This window comes from Tinamus guttatus, unplaced genomic scaffold (genome assembly GCF_059628265.1).
Source record: "Tinamus guttatus ecotype Peru unplaced genomic scaffold, ASM5962826v1 Tinamus_guttatus_pri_ptg000475l, whole genome shotgun sequence".
In the NCBI taxonomy this organism is placed as follows: domain Eukaryota; kingdom Metazoa; phylum Chordata; class Aves; order Tinamiformes; family Tinamidae; genus Tinamus; species Tinamus guttatus.
Genome location: NW_028289009.1, coordinates 22187 through 38976, shown reverse-complemented (window position 1 = coordinate 38976; position 16790 = coordinate 22187). Strand labels below are relative to the sequence as shown.

Genomic DNA, 16790 nt, shown 5'->3' with positions numbered 1-16790 from the left:
GCCCTTCTGCTCCTCTGGCTTCCCGGCGGCTGCCCTCCAGCCTTGCGGGATGCTGCTCCCCTTCTGCAACCCTCGTCCCTCCTCGTCGTCTCCCTGAGCCCTCACAGACACGTCTCACAGAGACCGGGCATGGAGCACGGCATCTCCTGCTTATGGAGTAAGCCCATGAATCAGGGTTACCAGCCAGCCCCTGGAGCACAACTGCAGCCACAGCCCCCACTGCATTGCTCCTGCTACATCAACCCTGCCTGGGGGAAGAATACACCTTGCTGGTCTGGGCAGCTTGTGCTGCAGGCAACCCTCCTGCCTGGAAGAACGCCACCAGCCACAGCCTCCAGCTTCATTACAATGCAGTGCTCATCAGCTTCATGCTCTGCTCCTGGAGGCCTTCATCACAACTTGAGCATTGAGATGTGCGGGCAGGATATACGACTGCCAGGATTTGGGCCACACATTCACCCGACCCACGGCGGGGAGGCAGTAGAGCTGGGCTGGTGTGCACGCCTCCAGAGTGCAAAGTGGCAATACCGTTTTAGCAGCCACGGAAGCAACTCATCTGCCCTTCTTCCCAGCAACGATCATGAAGAGGCACTACCACCGTCTGCTTACCCAGGAGTCGAGGTGCAACCCACATGTGCAACCCACTCCAACTACGGTTCGACTGTACGCTACAGGCACCATGTGCTCCGTTTAGCTTCAGTCAGCATTGAGCAGATGCGGCACATCAGCTACAAGTGTTCTCTCAAAGTCAAGCTTAACTTACAGCGTGGTCTCAGGATCAGCTCCAAGCTCCTTAGTGTTCCTCACCAGCCCCTTCGCCTCTCCTCGAGTCTTCAGCCTCTTGCACTTAGGGCACTGGCCTACAGGCTGCAGGACACACAGGGTAGAGGAGGTTGCTTCAGTTCCTACAATTTTTTGACTTTCCAGAGCAACTTCTGTGCTGTACCTGCTCTTCCACAGCTTGGTGAGATGCTAGTGGCGAGCATAGTTTTCCCTGGAGAAGTAGGAACTGGAATGGAAGCCAAAAACAGGGCTTTCCCTCTCACCAAAAAGGAAAATTGGAATGCTGCCGCTACTTCCTCTGCCATAATAATATGCAAGAATTGTTTTTATCCAAAGCTGGAAAAGGAGAATGATTCCAAATTGGCCAGCGATGCTGTGATTTCCGCTGTGCTTCAAGAATTTGACAAGAACCTTCTCCCTCGGATAGGTTATCCATCAGGAATTGCAAGAGCACTGCTGGAGCACAAAACACTTGTAAAAGGCACAGTGTCAAACATAGTCACTTTCAACATCACGTGGCTGGCAGCCAAAGTAATAGTGATGCCCAACGCTGTGAATGTGGAAAAAGCTTTGGGAGCAGCCATAACTCAAAACCCTGTGCCCCTTTTAACAGTTGTGCTAATTTTTCTAGCCTACCTTGTTTTGGCCCTCTGGGCCATGACAAAAGACAAGGCTGACAAGGACACCAAGGACAAGAACCCCATTCCGCCAGACAAGGAGCCCTTTGATAAAGTGCACTTTGCGGTCACGTTGTACACAGGGAGTCGCTTAGGAGCTGGAACCACCGCAGATGTTTTTCTTCAACTCGTTGGGCAGGATGGCACAAGTGACGCCTTTTGCTTACGACACCCACATCTTCCGTCATTCCATCAGGGAAGCACCGATACATTTTTGCTAACTGCAGAGAAAGATCTGGGAGATATTTGTGCCTTAAGGGTCTGGCACAACAACAACGGGCCTTCTCCAAGCTGGTTCCTGAGCAGAGCAAAAGTTGAAAACGTGGACACCAACAAGACCTGGTTCTTTATTTGCCGCAAGTGGCTTGCGCTCAACAAGGATGACGGCTTACTCCAAAGGACATTCCTTGCCATGAGCCCAAAAGCACGTCTCGGCAGAATTGACTATTTTTTGATTAATCTTGAAGCAAAGCTGAGAGATGGTCACCTCTGGTTCTCAGTTTTTGCTCATCCTGGCACCGGCACTTTCAGCAGGCTCCAAAGGTTAACGTGCTGTTTGGCAATGTTACTACTGAACCTGCTTGTTAATTTTATGTTCTTTAGGGCTGACAAAAAGGAAGAATCCCCACTACCTGTGAGCGTTATGAGATCAATAGCATTAGCAGCCGAAAGGGCTTTGATTACGATACCTGTGCAGATGCTCATCATTTCCTCATTTAGGTATTCCCAGAAGGAACGTTTTAATGCATTAGAAGGGGACAACATTCAGAGACAGAAGAGACCGCAAAGCGCTGTCCCCTTGTTCTTTCGCAAGAGACCAGCATTAGTTTTTTGCCAGGGATGTGTCTGCCTCTCCTGGACATTAATTACAGTTGTAACGGGGCTGTCTTCATTTTTTATTGTCTTCTATGGCTTGTCTTATGGCCAAGAGACCTCACATCAGTGGCTTTTAGCATCTTCAGTCTCCTTTGCAAAGAACATCTTCTTTTTCCAACCGCTAAAAATCCTATTTTTCTCAGCCCTGAGTACACTCCTTCACAAATATTGTCAAAGTATTCCGTGGCCAACTCAGGAAAATTATTCTGACTTTAAGCCAGATAAAGCAATGGAGACGGAAGACGAGGTGAGAGAGATGCACCGTAAACTTGTTCAAATCTTTCCCTTCACTTACATTGCACGTGAACGCCACACCAGACGCCGAGAAAGGAAAGATTATCTTAAGAATAGTTCCAGTATCATCCACTTAGGGTTGAAGTCAATATTATTACTTTTTGCTTCTTTAAAGGTCATAAGGTTTAAGAAGGGAGCAGCTATTGGGAAATTCAACTTATTTCATCCCATCAATTTCAGCCTCAGAGGAGACATCACTGACATTTGGGGCTCAGGGACAGAAAAATAAATGGGGAAAAGTGGTTTATCTGGTCATATGAGCAACGCGGGATATTGTATTTAGCACTCTGTGCTTTGTACTTTTCAAATAAATGCTCATCATTGTTTAACTTAATTAGTCATTCTTGCCTGAATTGATTAGTAAATTTTAAGGAGTTCTTAACACTCAGCCACTTGCTTTGGACTCTGTTCTGGTTTTCTCCCAAATTTTGGCCTTGTATCTACCTCAGTGGTACTTTCCCGTCATGGCAGCTGATACCTCTTTTACATAGACAATGACTGGAGAACAAGGCTATGAGGGGTAATCTGGCCTCTGGCAAAGAGGCCATGAGTGGATCTATGCTAAGCTAAACTAAGAGAGAGCTAAAAAAGGTGAGTGCTCTGAAAATGCTGATAAAACCTTTGCTCCTCAAAGCATAAGCAATAAAAGACGAGAGGATGATTTATTGTGCTTTGACCCAGCACAGTTAAATTAGGAGTTCTTAACACTAACAGCACATTTACATTTGTATGTGTGTGAAACTCATACACTTTTTACTTTTGCAAGGCATCCATGTCAGCCTCTCCAATAGTATAAAGAGTGTAAAATGGCCTTTCCATAGAATGCTGCTTGCCCAAGAAAGCTCTAAGGGCACGTTAATGGAGGGATTTCTTTTACCCTCCAAGGCACAAAAGGCCATTACTGGAGTATCCCCGAACGCAAACGAACGTTTGATTCCGGTAACACTCTAACATCCTCTCTTACCTGGCAGTTCACGAAACCAAGCGCAAGTCAGTCAAGCCCAATGGCTTAACTGCTGCCATTCGGAGCAGCCACGGCTGCAGTGCAACTGCTCATCTTCCCCAGCACTATCCTTGTCTTAAACTTGCTTCTGTACCACACTTTTAGTCCAAAATAAAGCTGCCCAGCCTCCTTCTCCAAGGAAGCCCCTGCTCTGAGAGGGGAAATACAGAGACTCGCAGAAAAAAAGAAAAAAGCATAAAAGGAGAGCACACAGCAACATACCCTTACCTAGTGAAGGAGTGAACTCTCCAACGAGGATCAACCAGCACAGGAGAAAGAAGTGCAAAACCTGATTTCTTGTCCCGCTGCTCTTTTCCTGGGAAAAACAAAGTGCAAAGCCATTGATAAGTGGGACACCAGCACAATATCTTTTTAAAGATATCTCTTATCTATTTATTAAAAATTTGGAAAAAAAAAAAAGGACACATATATAGTCACGAGCCTTTTTGCAAGGCTTACTGGGCTTAAGTCTTCGGTTCTGGGCTTAAGTGGCATTGCTGTTGCTTTTCTTTCTGGCTCCTTCCAGAGAGGCAGTGACAGGATGCAGGCAGCAGCTCACGGAGGGAGTCTCTTCCCCAGTTGCTTTGTGGCGCAGGGAGGATATTTTGGTTTCTTCGGGGAGCGGGGGAAGCATTTCTGGGCAGAGGTGGTAGGAGCTCATCAAAGGGCATGCTGCCAGTTTGAAAGCTCAGAGTTGGACTACAATTAGTATCTGTAACCCCATCTCTGTCTCTTCTTTTTGGAAAGAGACAATAGGATTCTTATATTGCAGATCCAACCAGCCCTGCCCACTGGGATCAATCTGCAGTACCTGAGTTGGGATAGAAGGCATCCTTTTCCCTTCTTTTGTGATTCCAATGAAAAGGTACCCTAGGAGGGGGGACACTGTTTAAGTGAAAACTTCACTGGGGTTAGATGGTAAAATGTGACAAGAATTCCCTTGGTTTTTTTTTGTTTGTTTGTTTGTTTGTTTGTTTTGGGTGCACGTGCTAGAGATCTAGCATGACTTCCAAAGAGCTTCTGAAAAAATGTGCCAAACTCTTGTGGACTTCACCTGCCTCTTTATAGCATCGCTCGCCATGCCAAGACGCAAATTCAGGACTCCAAAGTCCACTGTTAGAATTGCCATAATGATCAAGTACTTGGGCTGAGAAGATGCCCTGGCTGCATGAACTGTAAGAAAGCCATACAAGACCAGTCCTGTCATGGCTGTCAAGGGATAAGCTTTGGCCTGGAAAGCTGGAGAAAAGGGAATCTCTCCATTCTCTAGAGTTCCATTTGGGCAGTGACTAATACGATGCAGTTCCAAAAGCCCTTTGTTAAAAGGGATGCAGGCGCCTTCCTATCCCTCTGTCATCAGGAGGTTTCTCATGCGCTTGCCAGGCTACTTCCCAAGAAGTGACGGGCTAAATTGCCCAGCGGATGCCAAATTGCATGTTTCTCTAGCAAACCGAAAGCATTTCCTCTCTTGGCTGCTCTTTCTTGCATTACTCTCTTTCTCAAAACATGAGAGTGGCCCAAATTGTGGAGGCGACAGATTGTCCACTCTCAGCTCTGAAGGAGCTGACTTTGTATACAGACCCGCTATGCTTCAGCTAGCTGCACAGGCATGAAAACGTCAGCTCTCTTCACCCTTGAGCGGCAATCAAGCCAACAGGAAAAAGGGCTCCAAACATTTCCCTCATATTTTACCTTTGTTCATAAATCTGTGCTCATCCCTTTGCTTGACAGACAAGAAAAGTGAAATGTGTGCCTTGCTGTCCACCAAGACCTACCTTCATGATACTGAACAAGAGAGTGATGCCCATTGTGCTTCTGACACTCTGCTAGCTCTCCATTTTACAGAGGAAACCAACCTTTTGCCACAGGGAGACAACAGAGCTAAATAGAAAAGTCTGGGGCTCTGCTTCGGTGGCCTCTAGTCTGCGTGGTATTATACTGGTCCTTGGGAGCAGCTAAACAGTTTCTCAGTTGTAAATAACTTATTCTGTTCAAGGAGCTATGAAAAATGTTAAGAAAGGAATGTCTGATCCTATGATGTAGCAGGAACACACCATTTGCTTGCCCAGGGCTGCTGCTGGCACCAGCCATGGTGCATACACTTGAGCGGAATTCAGGAGCAACTGTCTAGAGGTCATCTTGACCCTTTGCTACATCCCAATAATCTCAGGTCGTAACACAACCGCCCTGCGCTTCCATCTGTGCTTCCTACAATCTCCACACTTTCCAACAGCACAAAAGGTGCCAGCACAACAGCGCATGCCATACATGCCCACTTTGTACGCAGCGACAGCAAAAACATTCGTGCTGATCAAACCAACTCCCGCCCCTTTCCCCAAATGGCCTGTCACTCACCCATTGGCAAACACATCCAGTGCACATACATGGAGCTTCTCCAGCTCACTCAGTGCCTGTGATTTTGCCAGCATCATCATTCTTCTCACTGCACTGTCCAGCTCTCTGTTGAGCCACACTGAACTTCCAGCGCCAAGCAGCTCCAATCCATTAGCGATGGCAAGTGCCATTGCTGCAGAAACCAGCGCATTAGAGCTTGCCAGGTAGAGCATTTACCTCTACATAAATTCCTGAAAGGGGCTTGTTTTGCCTGCTTCTTCGTTTGCTTTTTTGTTTGTTTCAAATGGGAACTGTCTTGTAGGTGAAAGCAGTCCCAGGCTTTAAGACATCATCCAGCAGTATCCAGGTAAAGAAGTAAAGGTTACACTTGGTAAAACTTGCATCTGCTGCTTTTAACTTGGAGAGACAGCCCTCACCATCTCCTAGGGTCTCCTTATTGCTCCAGGTTGCACCCTGTAACAGAGAAAGACAACTGCTAGAAAACAGACGATACTGAACTTCTTTGCATTCACACAAGCAAGGAAAATTCAAAAGTAAGCAAGCCAAAGGAGGAAAAGAGAAACTTTATTTTCAGGGAAGAGTTAACTTAGTAGGATGATGGAGATCCTGGCTTCTTTAAGGCATGAGTTTATGTAGTTTATGTCTAGTGGGGGATTTTCCAGTGTCGAGTAGGAAGAGCTGACTGTCTGGAGCTTTGCCCTGCAGATGGAGTATTTAGCATAGCTCTCTGAAAGAAGGCTATGTATTTATTTATTTATTGCTCTCTACTCACGCCTTGCCTTAGTGGCCATGTGGCAGCTGGCTTCTGAGGTATCCCCTTCTCGTCTCAGCCAGCCACTTTTTCTCACAAGCCTTGCATGAAGGTCACATGTGTGAGGCCACAAGCTTCTGGTTCCATTTGGCTGAAACCTGCAGGCACACATGCACGGGCCTTGCTGAAGCCTTCTTTCCTGAACAACCTGAAGTAAAAAAGGCCTGTCTCAAGCACTCACAAGCTGTATTTCTTGAGAGACGCTTGCAGAAGACAGAGACCCTGCCCAGACACTTTAGCCAGCTCTGGCCAAGGCCAAAGACTGGCCCTTTGCCCCTGCTTTAAGACAAGAGTTTACTAACAGGATCTGGTGCTTCTTTACCCAGAGCCGTGTCCCTTGTGGAGCCTCTGCTGGCTCTCAGGACCCTCTGCTTCTTCCAGGTCACTCTTTGCACACCTGCTATTGCTCAAGGGACTTTTCCAGAGCTCTGGAGCTCACCAACCTCTCATACTCCCCAAAGATTCCCCAGAACGTTGTTAAGCCTCCTGACCTACCTAACCTTTTCTTGTGGATGAGCGCGTGTCATGCTGACACCTCCTTGCACCTCTTGGTATTTCCTGAAGAAGGCCCTCATTAATAGAACTTTTTCCCAAATACAAATATTCTCTGGGTTGATTCCTAGCTTTTTTTGCTTGCTCGTTTTCGGCTTTGCTTTTTGTGTCTGTTTAACTGGTAACATGACAGCAAACTCTGAGTCACCGCAGAGGAGGCTCCCGCTCCAAGTCGCGGCTCTCGCCGACTAATTCTCACTAACACGGACTCTCTCTGGCAGTGTTAAATGTGGAAAATGCCACAGGCTTGCGGTAGGAACTGCCAAGAAGGAAAGAAGGAGATACGTGTACAGGTACCTAAGAACATAAGCAGCAGAGTGGGAAGGGGAGAAGATGCTGCAGCAGGCACCATGGCTGCAAAGTGAGCGCTGACAAGGAGCAGAGCACCAGGGCCCAGGAGCCTCTGCGGAGCAAGCAGCGAGCGTGGGCAGAGCTGGACCCAGAGCAGGAGGCAGCGCAGAGCTCGCCCCAAAGGCACCCGGCCGGGGAGAAGCCTGTGAGGGGCTGGCAGGGGCCACCCGCGTGAGGGCCGCTCGCAGCCGCCACACAACACGGGCCGCCCTCGCGCCAGCGCCCGTTCTGCGGAGGGCAGCGGGCAGGGGCTCCGCGGCACTCGCAGCACATGGCCACAGCAGCCTCGGCTCGCATCGGCCTCCCTGTGAGGACCCGCTTAGCGGGAGGAGGACAGGCAGGGAGGAAGCACAAACCGCACAGGGTGCTAAAGGCCCCTGCCCGCCGTGCAGCGGCCCTCAGCCTGCAGTCCCTCAGGGGCACCATGACCCTGCTTTGCCAACTCCATCCGCCCAAGAGCGGCCCCACAGCACCTCCGCAGCATCCACAACGCCTCCCGCCTCATGAAGGGGGAGCCCCTGGGGGTCGCCGGTGGCCAGCCAGGGTCAGGGCCACCTGGGACGTGGGCAGAGCTGCAGCTTTGGGCAAGCAGGTTTCAGGGGGTGGTTTGTTCCAGAGCGGGGGGCAATAGAAGGAGCTGGGCGGCACCCCCCACGCCTCAGAGGGGATGGGAAGCCCCATTGTTGGGTGTCGTCGCCAGGGGCCACCTGCTTCCTTGATGCCCTCGGGACCCAAGGTGCCCAGCGCAGGGCAAGCGGCCCTGAGGGCACCTCTGGAGCCCAGCGCGCCTGCTTCGCGCAGCAGCAGCACCAATGGCTCTCGGGCCACGGCTCTCCTTCGGCCAAGCGGTGGCGGCGCCAGCGCTGGCCCTTCTGCTCCTCTGGCTTCCCGGCGGCTGCCCTCCAGCCTTGCGGGATGCTGCTCCCCTTCTGCAACCCTCGTCCCTCCTCGTCGTCTCCCTGAGCCCTCACAGACACGTCTCACAGAGACCGGGCATGGAGCACGGCATCTCCTGCTTATGGAGTAAGCCCATGAATCAGGGTTACCAGCCAGCCCCTGGAGCACAACTGCAGCCACAGCCCCCACTGCATTGCTCCTGCTACATCAACCCTGCCTGGGGGAAGAATACACCTTGCTGGTCTGGGCAGCTTGTGCTGCAGGCAACCCTCCTGCCTGGAAGAACGCCACCAGCCACAGCCTCCAGCTTCATTACAATGCAGTGCTCATCAGCTTCATGCTCTGCTCCTGGAGGCCTTCATCACAACTTGAGCATTGAGATGTGCGGGCAGGATATACGACTGCCAGGATTTGGCCCACACATTCACCCGACCCGCGGCGGGGAGGCAGTAGAGCTGGGCTGGTGTGCACGCCTCCAGAGTGCAAAGTGGCAATACCGTTTTAGCAGCCACGGAAGCAACTCATCTGCCCTTCTTCCCAGCAACGATCATGAAGAGGCACTACCACCGTCTGCTTACCCAGGAGTCGAGGTGCAACCCACATGTGCAACCCACTCCAACTACGGTTCGACTGTACGCTACAGGCACCATGTGCTCCGTTTAGCTTCAGTCAGCATTGAGCAGATGCGGCACATCAGCTACAAGTGTTCTCTCAAAGTCAAGCTTAACTTACAGCGTGGTCTCAGGATCAGCTCCAAGCTCCTTAGTGTTCCTCACCAGCCCCTTCGCCTCTCCTCGAGTCTTCAGCCTCTTGCACTTAGGGCACTGGCCTACAGGCTGCAGGACACACAGGGTAGAGGAGGTTGCTTCAGTTCCTACAATTTTTTGACTTTCGAGAGCAACTTCTGTGCTGTACCTGCTCTTCCACAGCTTGGTGAGATGCTAGTGGCGAGCATAGTTTTCCCTGGAGAAGTAGGAACTGGAATGGAAGCCAAAAACAGGGCTTTCCCTCTCACCAAAAAGGAAAATTGGAATGCTGCCGCTACTTCCTCTGCCATAATAATATGCAAGAATTGTTTTTATCCAAAGCTGGAAAAGGAGAATGATTCCAAATTGGCCAGCGATGCTGTGATTTCCGCTGTGCTTCAAGAATTTGACAAGAACCTTCTCCCTCGGATAGGTTATCCATCAGGAATTGCAAGAGCACTGCTGGAGCACAAAACACTTGTAAAAGGCACAGTGTCAAACATAGTCACTTTCAACATCACGTGGCTGGCAGCCAAAGTAATAGTGATGCCCAACGCTGTGAATGTGGAAAAAGCTTTGGGAGCAGCCATAACTCAAAACCCTGTGCCCCTTTTAACAGTTGTGCTAATTTTTCTAGCCTACCTTGTTTTGGCCCTCTGGGCCATGACAAAAGACAAGGCTGACAAGGACACCGAGGACAAGAACCCCATTCTGCCAGACAAGGAGCCCTTTGATAAAGTGCACTTTGCGGTCACGTTGTACACAGGGAGTCGCTTAGGAGCTGGAACCACCGCAGATGTTTTTCTTCAACTCGTTGGGCAGGATGGCACAAGTGACGCCTTTTGCTTACGACACCCACATCTTCCGTTATTCCATCAGGGAAGCACCGATACATTTTTGCTAACTGCAGAGAAAGATCTGGGAGATATTTGTGCCTTAAGGGTCTGGCACAACAACAACGGGCCTTCTCCAAGCTGGTTCCTGAGCAGAGCAAAAGTTGAAAACGTGGACACCAACAAGACCTGGTTCTTTATTTGCCGCAAGTGGCTTGCGCTCAACAAGGATGACGGCTTACTCCAAAGGACATTCCTTGCCATGAGCCCAAAAGCACGTCTCGGCAGAATTGACTATTTTTTGATTAATCTTGAAGCAAAGCTGAGAGATGGTCACCTCTGGTTCTCAGTTTTTGCTCATCCTGGCACCGGCACTTTCAGCAGGCTCCAAAGGTTAACGTGCTGTTTGGCAATGTTACTACTGAACCTGCTTGTTAATTTTATGTTCTTTAGGGCTGACAAAAAGGAAGAATCCCCACTACCTGTGAGCGTTATGAGATCAATAGCATTAGCAGCCGAAAGGGCTTTGATTACGATACCTGTGCAGATGCTCATCATTTCCTCATTTAGGTATTCCCAGAAGGAACGTTTTAATGCATTAGAAGGGGACAACATTCAGAGACAGAAGAGACCGCAAAGCGCTGTCCCCTTGTTCTTTCGCAAGAGACCAGCATTAGTTTTTTGCCAGGGATGTGTCTGCCTCTCCTGGACATTAATTACAGTTGTAACGGGGCTGTCTTCATTTTTTATTGTCTTCTATGGCTTGTCTTATGGCCAAGAGACCTCACATCAGTGGCTTTTAGCATCTTCAGTCTCCTTTGCAAAGAACATCTTCTTTTTCCAACCGCTAAAAATCCTATTTTTCTCAGCCCTGAGTACACTCCTTCACAAATATTGTCAAAGTATTCCGTGGCCAACTCAGGAAAATTATTCTGACTTTAAGCCAGATAAAGCAATGGAGACGGAAGACGAGGTGAGAGAGATGCACCGTAAACTTGTTCAAATCTTTCCCTTCACTTACATTGCACGTGAACGCCACACCAGACGCCGAGAAAGGAAAGATTATCTTAAGAATAGTTCCAGTATCATCCACTTAGGGTTGAAGTCAATATTATTACTTTTTGCTTCTTTAAAGGTCATAAGGTTTAAGAAGGGAGCAGCTATTGGGAAATTCAACTTATTTCATCCCATCAATTTCAGCCTCAGAGGAGACATCACTGACATTTGGGGCTCAGGGACAGAAAAATAAATGGGGAAAAGTGGTTTATCTGGTCATATGAGCAACGTGGGATATTGTATTTAGCACTCTGTGCTTTGTACTTTTCAAATAAATGCTCATCATTGTTTAACTTAATTAGTCATTCTTGCCTGAATTGATTAGTAAATTTTAAGGAGTTCTTAACACTCAGCCACTTGCTTTGGACTCTGTTCTGGTTTTCTCCCAAATTTTGGCCTTGTATCTACCTCAGTGGTACTTTCCCGTCATGGCAGCTGATACCTCTTTTACATAGACAATGACTGGAGAACAAGGCTATGAGGGGTAATCTGGCCTCTGGCAAAGAGGCCATGAGCGGATCTATGCTAAGCTAAACTAAGAGAGAGCTAAAAAAGGTGAGTGCTCTGAAAATGCTGATAAAACCTTTGCTCCTCAAAGCATAAGCAATAAAAGACGAGAGGATGATTTATTGTGCTTTGACCCAGCACAGTTAAATTAGGAGTTCTTAACACTAACAGCACATTTACATTTGTATGTGTGTGAAACTCATACACTTTTTACTTTTGCAAGGCATCCATGTCAGCCTCTCCAATAGTATAAAGAGTGTAAAATGGCCTTTCCATAGAATGCTGCTTGCCCAAGAAAGCTCTAAGGGCACGTTAATGGAGGGATTTCTTTTACCCTCCAAGGCACAAAAGGCCATTACTGGAGTATCCCCGAACGCAAACGAACGTTTGATTCCGGTAACACTCTAACATCCTCTCTTACCTGGCAGTTTACGAAACCAAGCGCAAGTCAGTCAAGCCCAATGGCTTAACTGCTGCCATTGGGAGCAGCCACGGCTGCAGTGCAACTGCTCATCTTCCCCAGCACTATCCTTGTCTTAAACTTGCTTCTGCACCACACTCTTAGTCCAAAAGAAAGCTGCCCAGCCTCCTTCTCCAAGGAAGCCCCTGCTCTGAGAGGGGAAATACAGAGACTCGCAGAAAAAAAGAAAAAAGCATAAAAGGAGAGCACACAGCAACATACCCTTACCTAGTGAAGGAGTGAACTCTCCAACGAGGATCAACCAGCACAGGAGAAAGAAGTGCAAAACCTGATTTCTTGTCCCGCTGCTCTTTTCCTGGGAAAAACAAAGTGCAAAGCCATTGATAAGTGGGACACCAGTACAATATCTTTTTAAAGATATCTCTTATCTATTTATTAAAAATTTGGAAAAAAAAAAAAAAAGGACACATATATAGTCACAAGCCTTTTTGCAAGGCTTACTGGGCTTAAGTCTTCGGTTCTGGGCTTAAGTGGCATTGCTGTTGCTTTTCTTTCTGGCTCCTTCCAGAGAGGCAGTGACAGGATGCAGGCAGCAGCTCACGGAGGGAGTCTCTTCCCCAGTTGCTTTGTGGCGCAGGGAGGATATTTTGGTTTCTTCGGGGAGCGGGGGAAGCATTTCTGGGCAGAGGTGGTAGGAGCTCATCAAAGGGCATGCTGCCAGTTTGAAAGCTCAGAGCTGGACTACAATTAGTATCTGTAACCCCATCTCTGTCTCTTCTTTTTGGAAAGAGACAATAGGATTCTTATATTGCAGATCCAACCAGCCCTGCCCACTGGGATCAATCTGCAGTACCTGAGTTGGGATAGAAGGCATCGTTTTCCCTTCTTTTGTGATTCCAATGAAAAGGTACCCTAGGAGGGGGGACACTGTTTAAGTGAAAACTTCACTGGGGTTAGATGGTAAAATGTGACAAGAATTCCCTTGGGTTTTTTTTTGTTTGTTTGTTTGTTTGTTTTGGGTGCACGTGCTAGAGATCTAGCATGACTTCCAAAGAGCTTCTGAAAAAATGTGCCAAACTCTTGTGGACTTCACCTGCCTTTTTATAGCATCGCTCGCCATGCCAAGACGCAAATTCAGGACTCCAAAGTCCACTGTTAGAATTGCCATAATGATCAAGTACTTGGGCTGAGAAGATGCCCTGGCTGCATGAATTGTAAGAAAGCCATACAAGACCAGTCCTGTCATGGCTGTCAAGGGATAAGCTTTGGCCTGGAAAGCTGGAGAAAAGGGAATCTCTCCATTCTCTAGAGTTCCATTTGGGCAGTGACTAATACGATGCAGTTCCAAAAGCCCTTTGTTAAAAGGGATGCAGGCGCCTTCCTATCCCTCTGTCATCAGGAGGTTTCTCATGCGCTTGCCAGGCTACTTCCCAAGAAGTGACGGGCTAAATTGCCCAGCGGATGCCAAATTGCATGTTTCTCTAGCAAACCGAAAGCATTTCCTCTCTTGGCTGCTCTTTCTTGCATTACTCTCTTTCTCAAAACATGAGAGTGGCCCAAATTGTGGAGGCGACAGATTGTCCACTCTCAGCTCTGAAGGAGCTGACTTTGTATACGGACCCGCTATGCTTCAGCTAGCTGCACAGGCATGAAAACGTCAGCTCTCTTCACCCTTGAGCGGCAATCAAGCCAACAGGAAAAAGGGCTCCAAACATTTCCCTCATATTTTACCTTTGTTCATAAATCTGTGCTCATCCCTTTGCTTGACAGACAAGAAAAGTGAAATGTGTGCCTTGCTGTCCACCAAGACCTACCTTCATGATACTGAACAAGAGAGTGATGCCCATTGTGCTTCTGACACTCTGCTAGCTCTCCATTTTACAGAGGAAACCAACCTTTTGCCACAGGGAGACAACAGAGCTAAATAGAAAAGTCTGGGGCTCTGCTTCGGTGGCCTCTAGTCTGCGTGGTATTATACTGGTCCTTGGGAGCAGCTAAACAGTTTCTCAGTTGTAAATAACTTATTCTGTTCAAGGAGCTATGAAAAATGTTAAGAAAGGAATGTCTGATCCTATGATGTAGCAGGAACACACCATTTGCTTGCCCAGGGCTGCTGCTGGCACCAGCCATGGTGCATACACTTGAGCGGAATTCAGGAGCAACTGTCTAGAGGTCATCTTGACCCTTTGCTACATCCCAATAATCTCAGGTCGTAACACAACCGCCCTGCGCTTCCATCTGTGCTTCCTACAATCTCCACACTTTCCAACAGCACAAAAGGTGCCAGCACAACAGCGCATGCCATACATGCCCACTTTGTACGCAGCGACAGCAAAAACATTCGTGCTGATCAAACCAACTCCCGCCCCTTTCCCCAAATGGCCTGTCACTCACCCATTGGCAAACACATCCAGTGCACATACATGGAGCTTCTCCAGCTCACTCAGTGCCTGTGATTTTGCCAGCATCATCATTCTTCTCACTGCACTGTCCAGCTCTCTGTTGAGCCACACTGAACTTCCAGCGCCAAGCAGCTCCAATCCATTAGCGATGGCAAGTGCCATTGCTGCAGAAACCAGCGCATTAGAGCTTGCCATGTAGAGCATTTACCTCTACATAAATTCCTGAAAGGGGCTTGTTTTGCCTGCTTCTTTGTTTGCTTTTTTGTTTGTTTCAAATGGGAACTGTCTTGTAGGTGAAAGCAGTCCCAGGCTTTAAGACATCATCCAGCAGTATCCAGGTGAAGAAGTAAAGGTTACACTTGGTAAAACTTGCATCTGCTGCTTTTAACTTGGAGAGACAGCCCTCACCATCTCCTAGGGTCTCCTTATTGCTCCAGGTTGCACCCTGTAACAGAGAAAGACAACTGCTAGAAAACAGACGATACTGAACTTCTTTGCATTCACACATGCAAGGCAAATTCAAAAGTAAGCAAGCCAAAGGAGGAAAAGAGAAACTTTATTTTCAGGGAAGAGTTAACTTAGTAGGATGATGGAGATCCTGGCTTCTTTAAGGCATGAGTTTATGTAGTTTATGTCTAGTGGGGGATTTTCCAGTGTCGAGTAGCAAGAGCTGACTGGCTGGAGCTTTGCCCTGCAGATGGAGTATTTAGCATAGCTCTCTGAAAGAAGGCTATGTATTTATTTATTTATTGCTCTCTACTCACGCCTTGCCTTAGTGGCCATGTGGCAGCTGGCTTCTGAGGTATCCCCTTCTCGTCTCAGCCAGCCACTTTTTCTCACAAGCCTTGCATGAAGGTCACATGTGTGAGGCCACAAGCTTCTGGTTCCATTTGGCTGAAACCTGCAGGCACACATGCACGGGCCTTGCTGAAGCCTTCTTTCCTGAACAACCTGAAGTAAAAAAGCCCTGTCTCAAGCACTCACAAGCTGTATTTCTTGAGAGACGCTTGCAGAAGACAGAGACCCTGCCCAGACACTTTAGCCAGCTCTGGCCAAGGCCAAAGACTGGCCCTTTGCCCCTGCTTTAAGACAAGAGTTTACTAACAGGATCTGGTGCTTCTTTACCCAGAGCCGTGTCCCTTGTGGAGCCTCTGCTGGCTCTCAGGACCCTCTGCTTCTTCCAGGTCACTCTTTGCACACCTGCTATTGCTCAAGGGACTTTTCCAGAGCTCTGGAGCTCACCAACCTCTCATACTCCCCAAAGATTCCCCAGAACGTTGTTAAGCCTCCTGACCTACCTAACCTTTTCTTGTGGATGAGCGCGTGTCATGCTGACACCTCCTTGCACCTCTTGGTATTTCCTGAAGAAGGCCCTCATTAATAGAACTTTTTCCCAAATACAAATATTCTCTGGGTTGATTCCTAGCTTTTTTTGCTTGCTCGTTTTCGGCTTTGCTTTTTGTGTCTGTTTAACTGGTAACATGACAGCAAACTCTGAGTCACCGCAGAGGAGGCTCCCGCTCCAAGTCGCGGCTCTCGCCGACTAATTCTCACTAACACGGACTCTCTCTGGCAGTGTTAAATGTGGAAAATGCCACAGGCTTGCGGTAGGAACTGCCAAGAAGGAAAGAAGGAGATACGTGTACAGGTACCTAAGAACATAAGCAGCAGAGTGGGAAGGGGAGAAGATGCTGCAGCAGGCACCATGGCTGCAAAGTGAGCGCTGACAAGGAGCAGAGCACCAGGGCCCAGGAGCCTCTGCGGAGCAAGCAGCGAGCGTGGGCAGAGCTGGACCCAGAGCAGGAGGCAGCGCAGAGCTCGCCCCAAAGGCACCCGGCCGGGGAGAAGCCTGTGAGGGGCTGGCAGGGGCCACCCGCGTGAGGGCCGCTCGCAGCCGCCTCACAACACGGGCCGCCCTCGCGCCAGCGCCCGTTCTGCGGAGGGCAGCGGGCAGGGGCTCCGCGGCACTCGCAGCACATGGCCACAGCAGCCTCGGCTCGCATCGGCCTCCCTGTGAGGACCCGCTTAGCGGGAGGAGGACAGGCAGGGAGGAAGCACAAACCGCACAGGGTGCTAAAGGCCCCTGCCCGCCGTGCAGCGGCCCTCAGCCTGCAGTCCCTCAGGGGCACCATGACCCTGCTTTGCCAACTCCATCCGCCCAAGAGCGGCCCCACAGCACCTCCGCAGCATCCACAACGCCTCCCGCCTCATGAAGGGGGAGCCCCT

General features: G+C 49.0%; 2 protein-coding genes across 2 annotated transcripts; both read left to right on the top strand.

Moving 5' to 3' along the window:
• The first annotated feature begins 129 nt into the window (after positions 1-129).
• LOC148592934 (polycystin family receptor for egg jelly-like) lies at positions 130-4784 on the top strand. The gene is made up of 3 exons (XM_088533024.1): positions 130-157; positions 1181-2197; positions 4702-4784. The coding sequence occupies exons 1-3, from the start codon at positions 130-132 to the stop codon at positions 4782-4784; spliced, it is 1128 nt and encodes a 375-aa protein (XP_088389150.1).
• Positions 4785-8697: 3913 nt separating this feature from the next.
• LOC148592933 (polycystin family receptor for egg jelly-like) lies at positions 8698-11114 on the top strand. Its single transcript, XM_088533023.1, has 3 exons — positions 8698-8725; positions 9749-10811; positions 11048-11114. Exons 1-3 carry the CDS (start codon positions 8698-8700, stop codon positions 11112-11114), a joined length of 1158 nt encoding a protein of 385 aa, XP_088389149.1.
• The last annotated feature ends 5676 nt before the right edge of the window (positions 11115-16790 follow it).

What these genes read in the sequence shown, in the direction of transcription:
- LOC148592933 (XM_088533023.1), top strand. Translation starts at nt 8,698, where the DNA reads ATGGAGCACGGCATCTCCTGCTTATGGA. An exon ending in CGGCATCTCCTGCTTATGGA is followed by an intron (nt 8,726 to 9,748) that starts GTAAGCCCATGA and finishes CTGTGCTTCAAG; the next exon opens with AATTTGACAAGAACCTTCTC. An exon ending in ATTCAGAGACAGAAGAGACC is followed by an intron (nt 10,812 to 11,047) that starts GCAAAGCGCTGT and finishes TATTTTTCTCAG; the next exon opens with CCCTGAGTACACTCCTTCAC.
- LOC148592934 (XM_088533024.1), top strand. Translation starts at nt 130, where the DNA reads ATGGAGCACGGCATCTCCTGCTTATGGA. An exon ending in CGGCATCTCCTGCTTATGGA is followed by an intron (nt 158 to 1,180) that starts GTAAGCCCATGA and finishes CTGTGCTTCAAG; the next exon opens with AATTTGACAAGAACCTTCTC. An exon ending in TAGGTATTCCCAGAAGGAAC is followed by an intron (nt 2,198 to 4,701) that starts GTTTTAATGCAT and finishes GCCTCTTTATAG; the next exon opens with CATCGCTCGCCATGCCAAGA.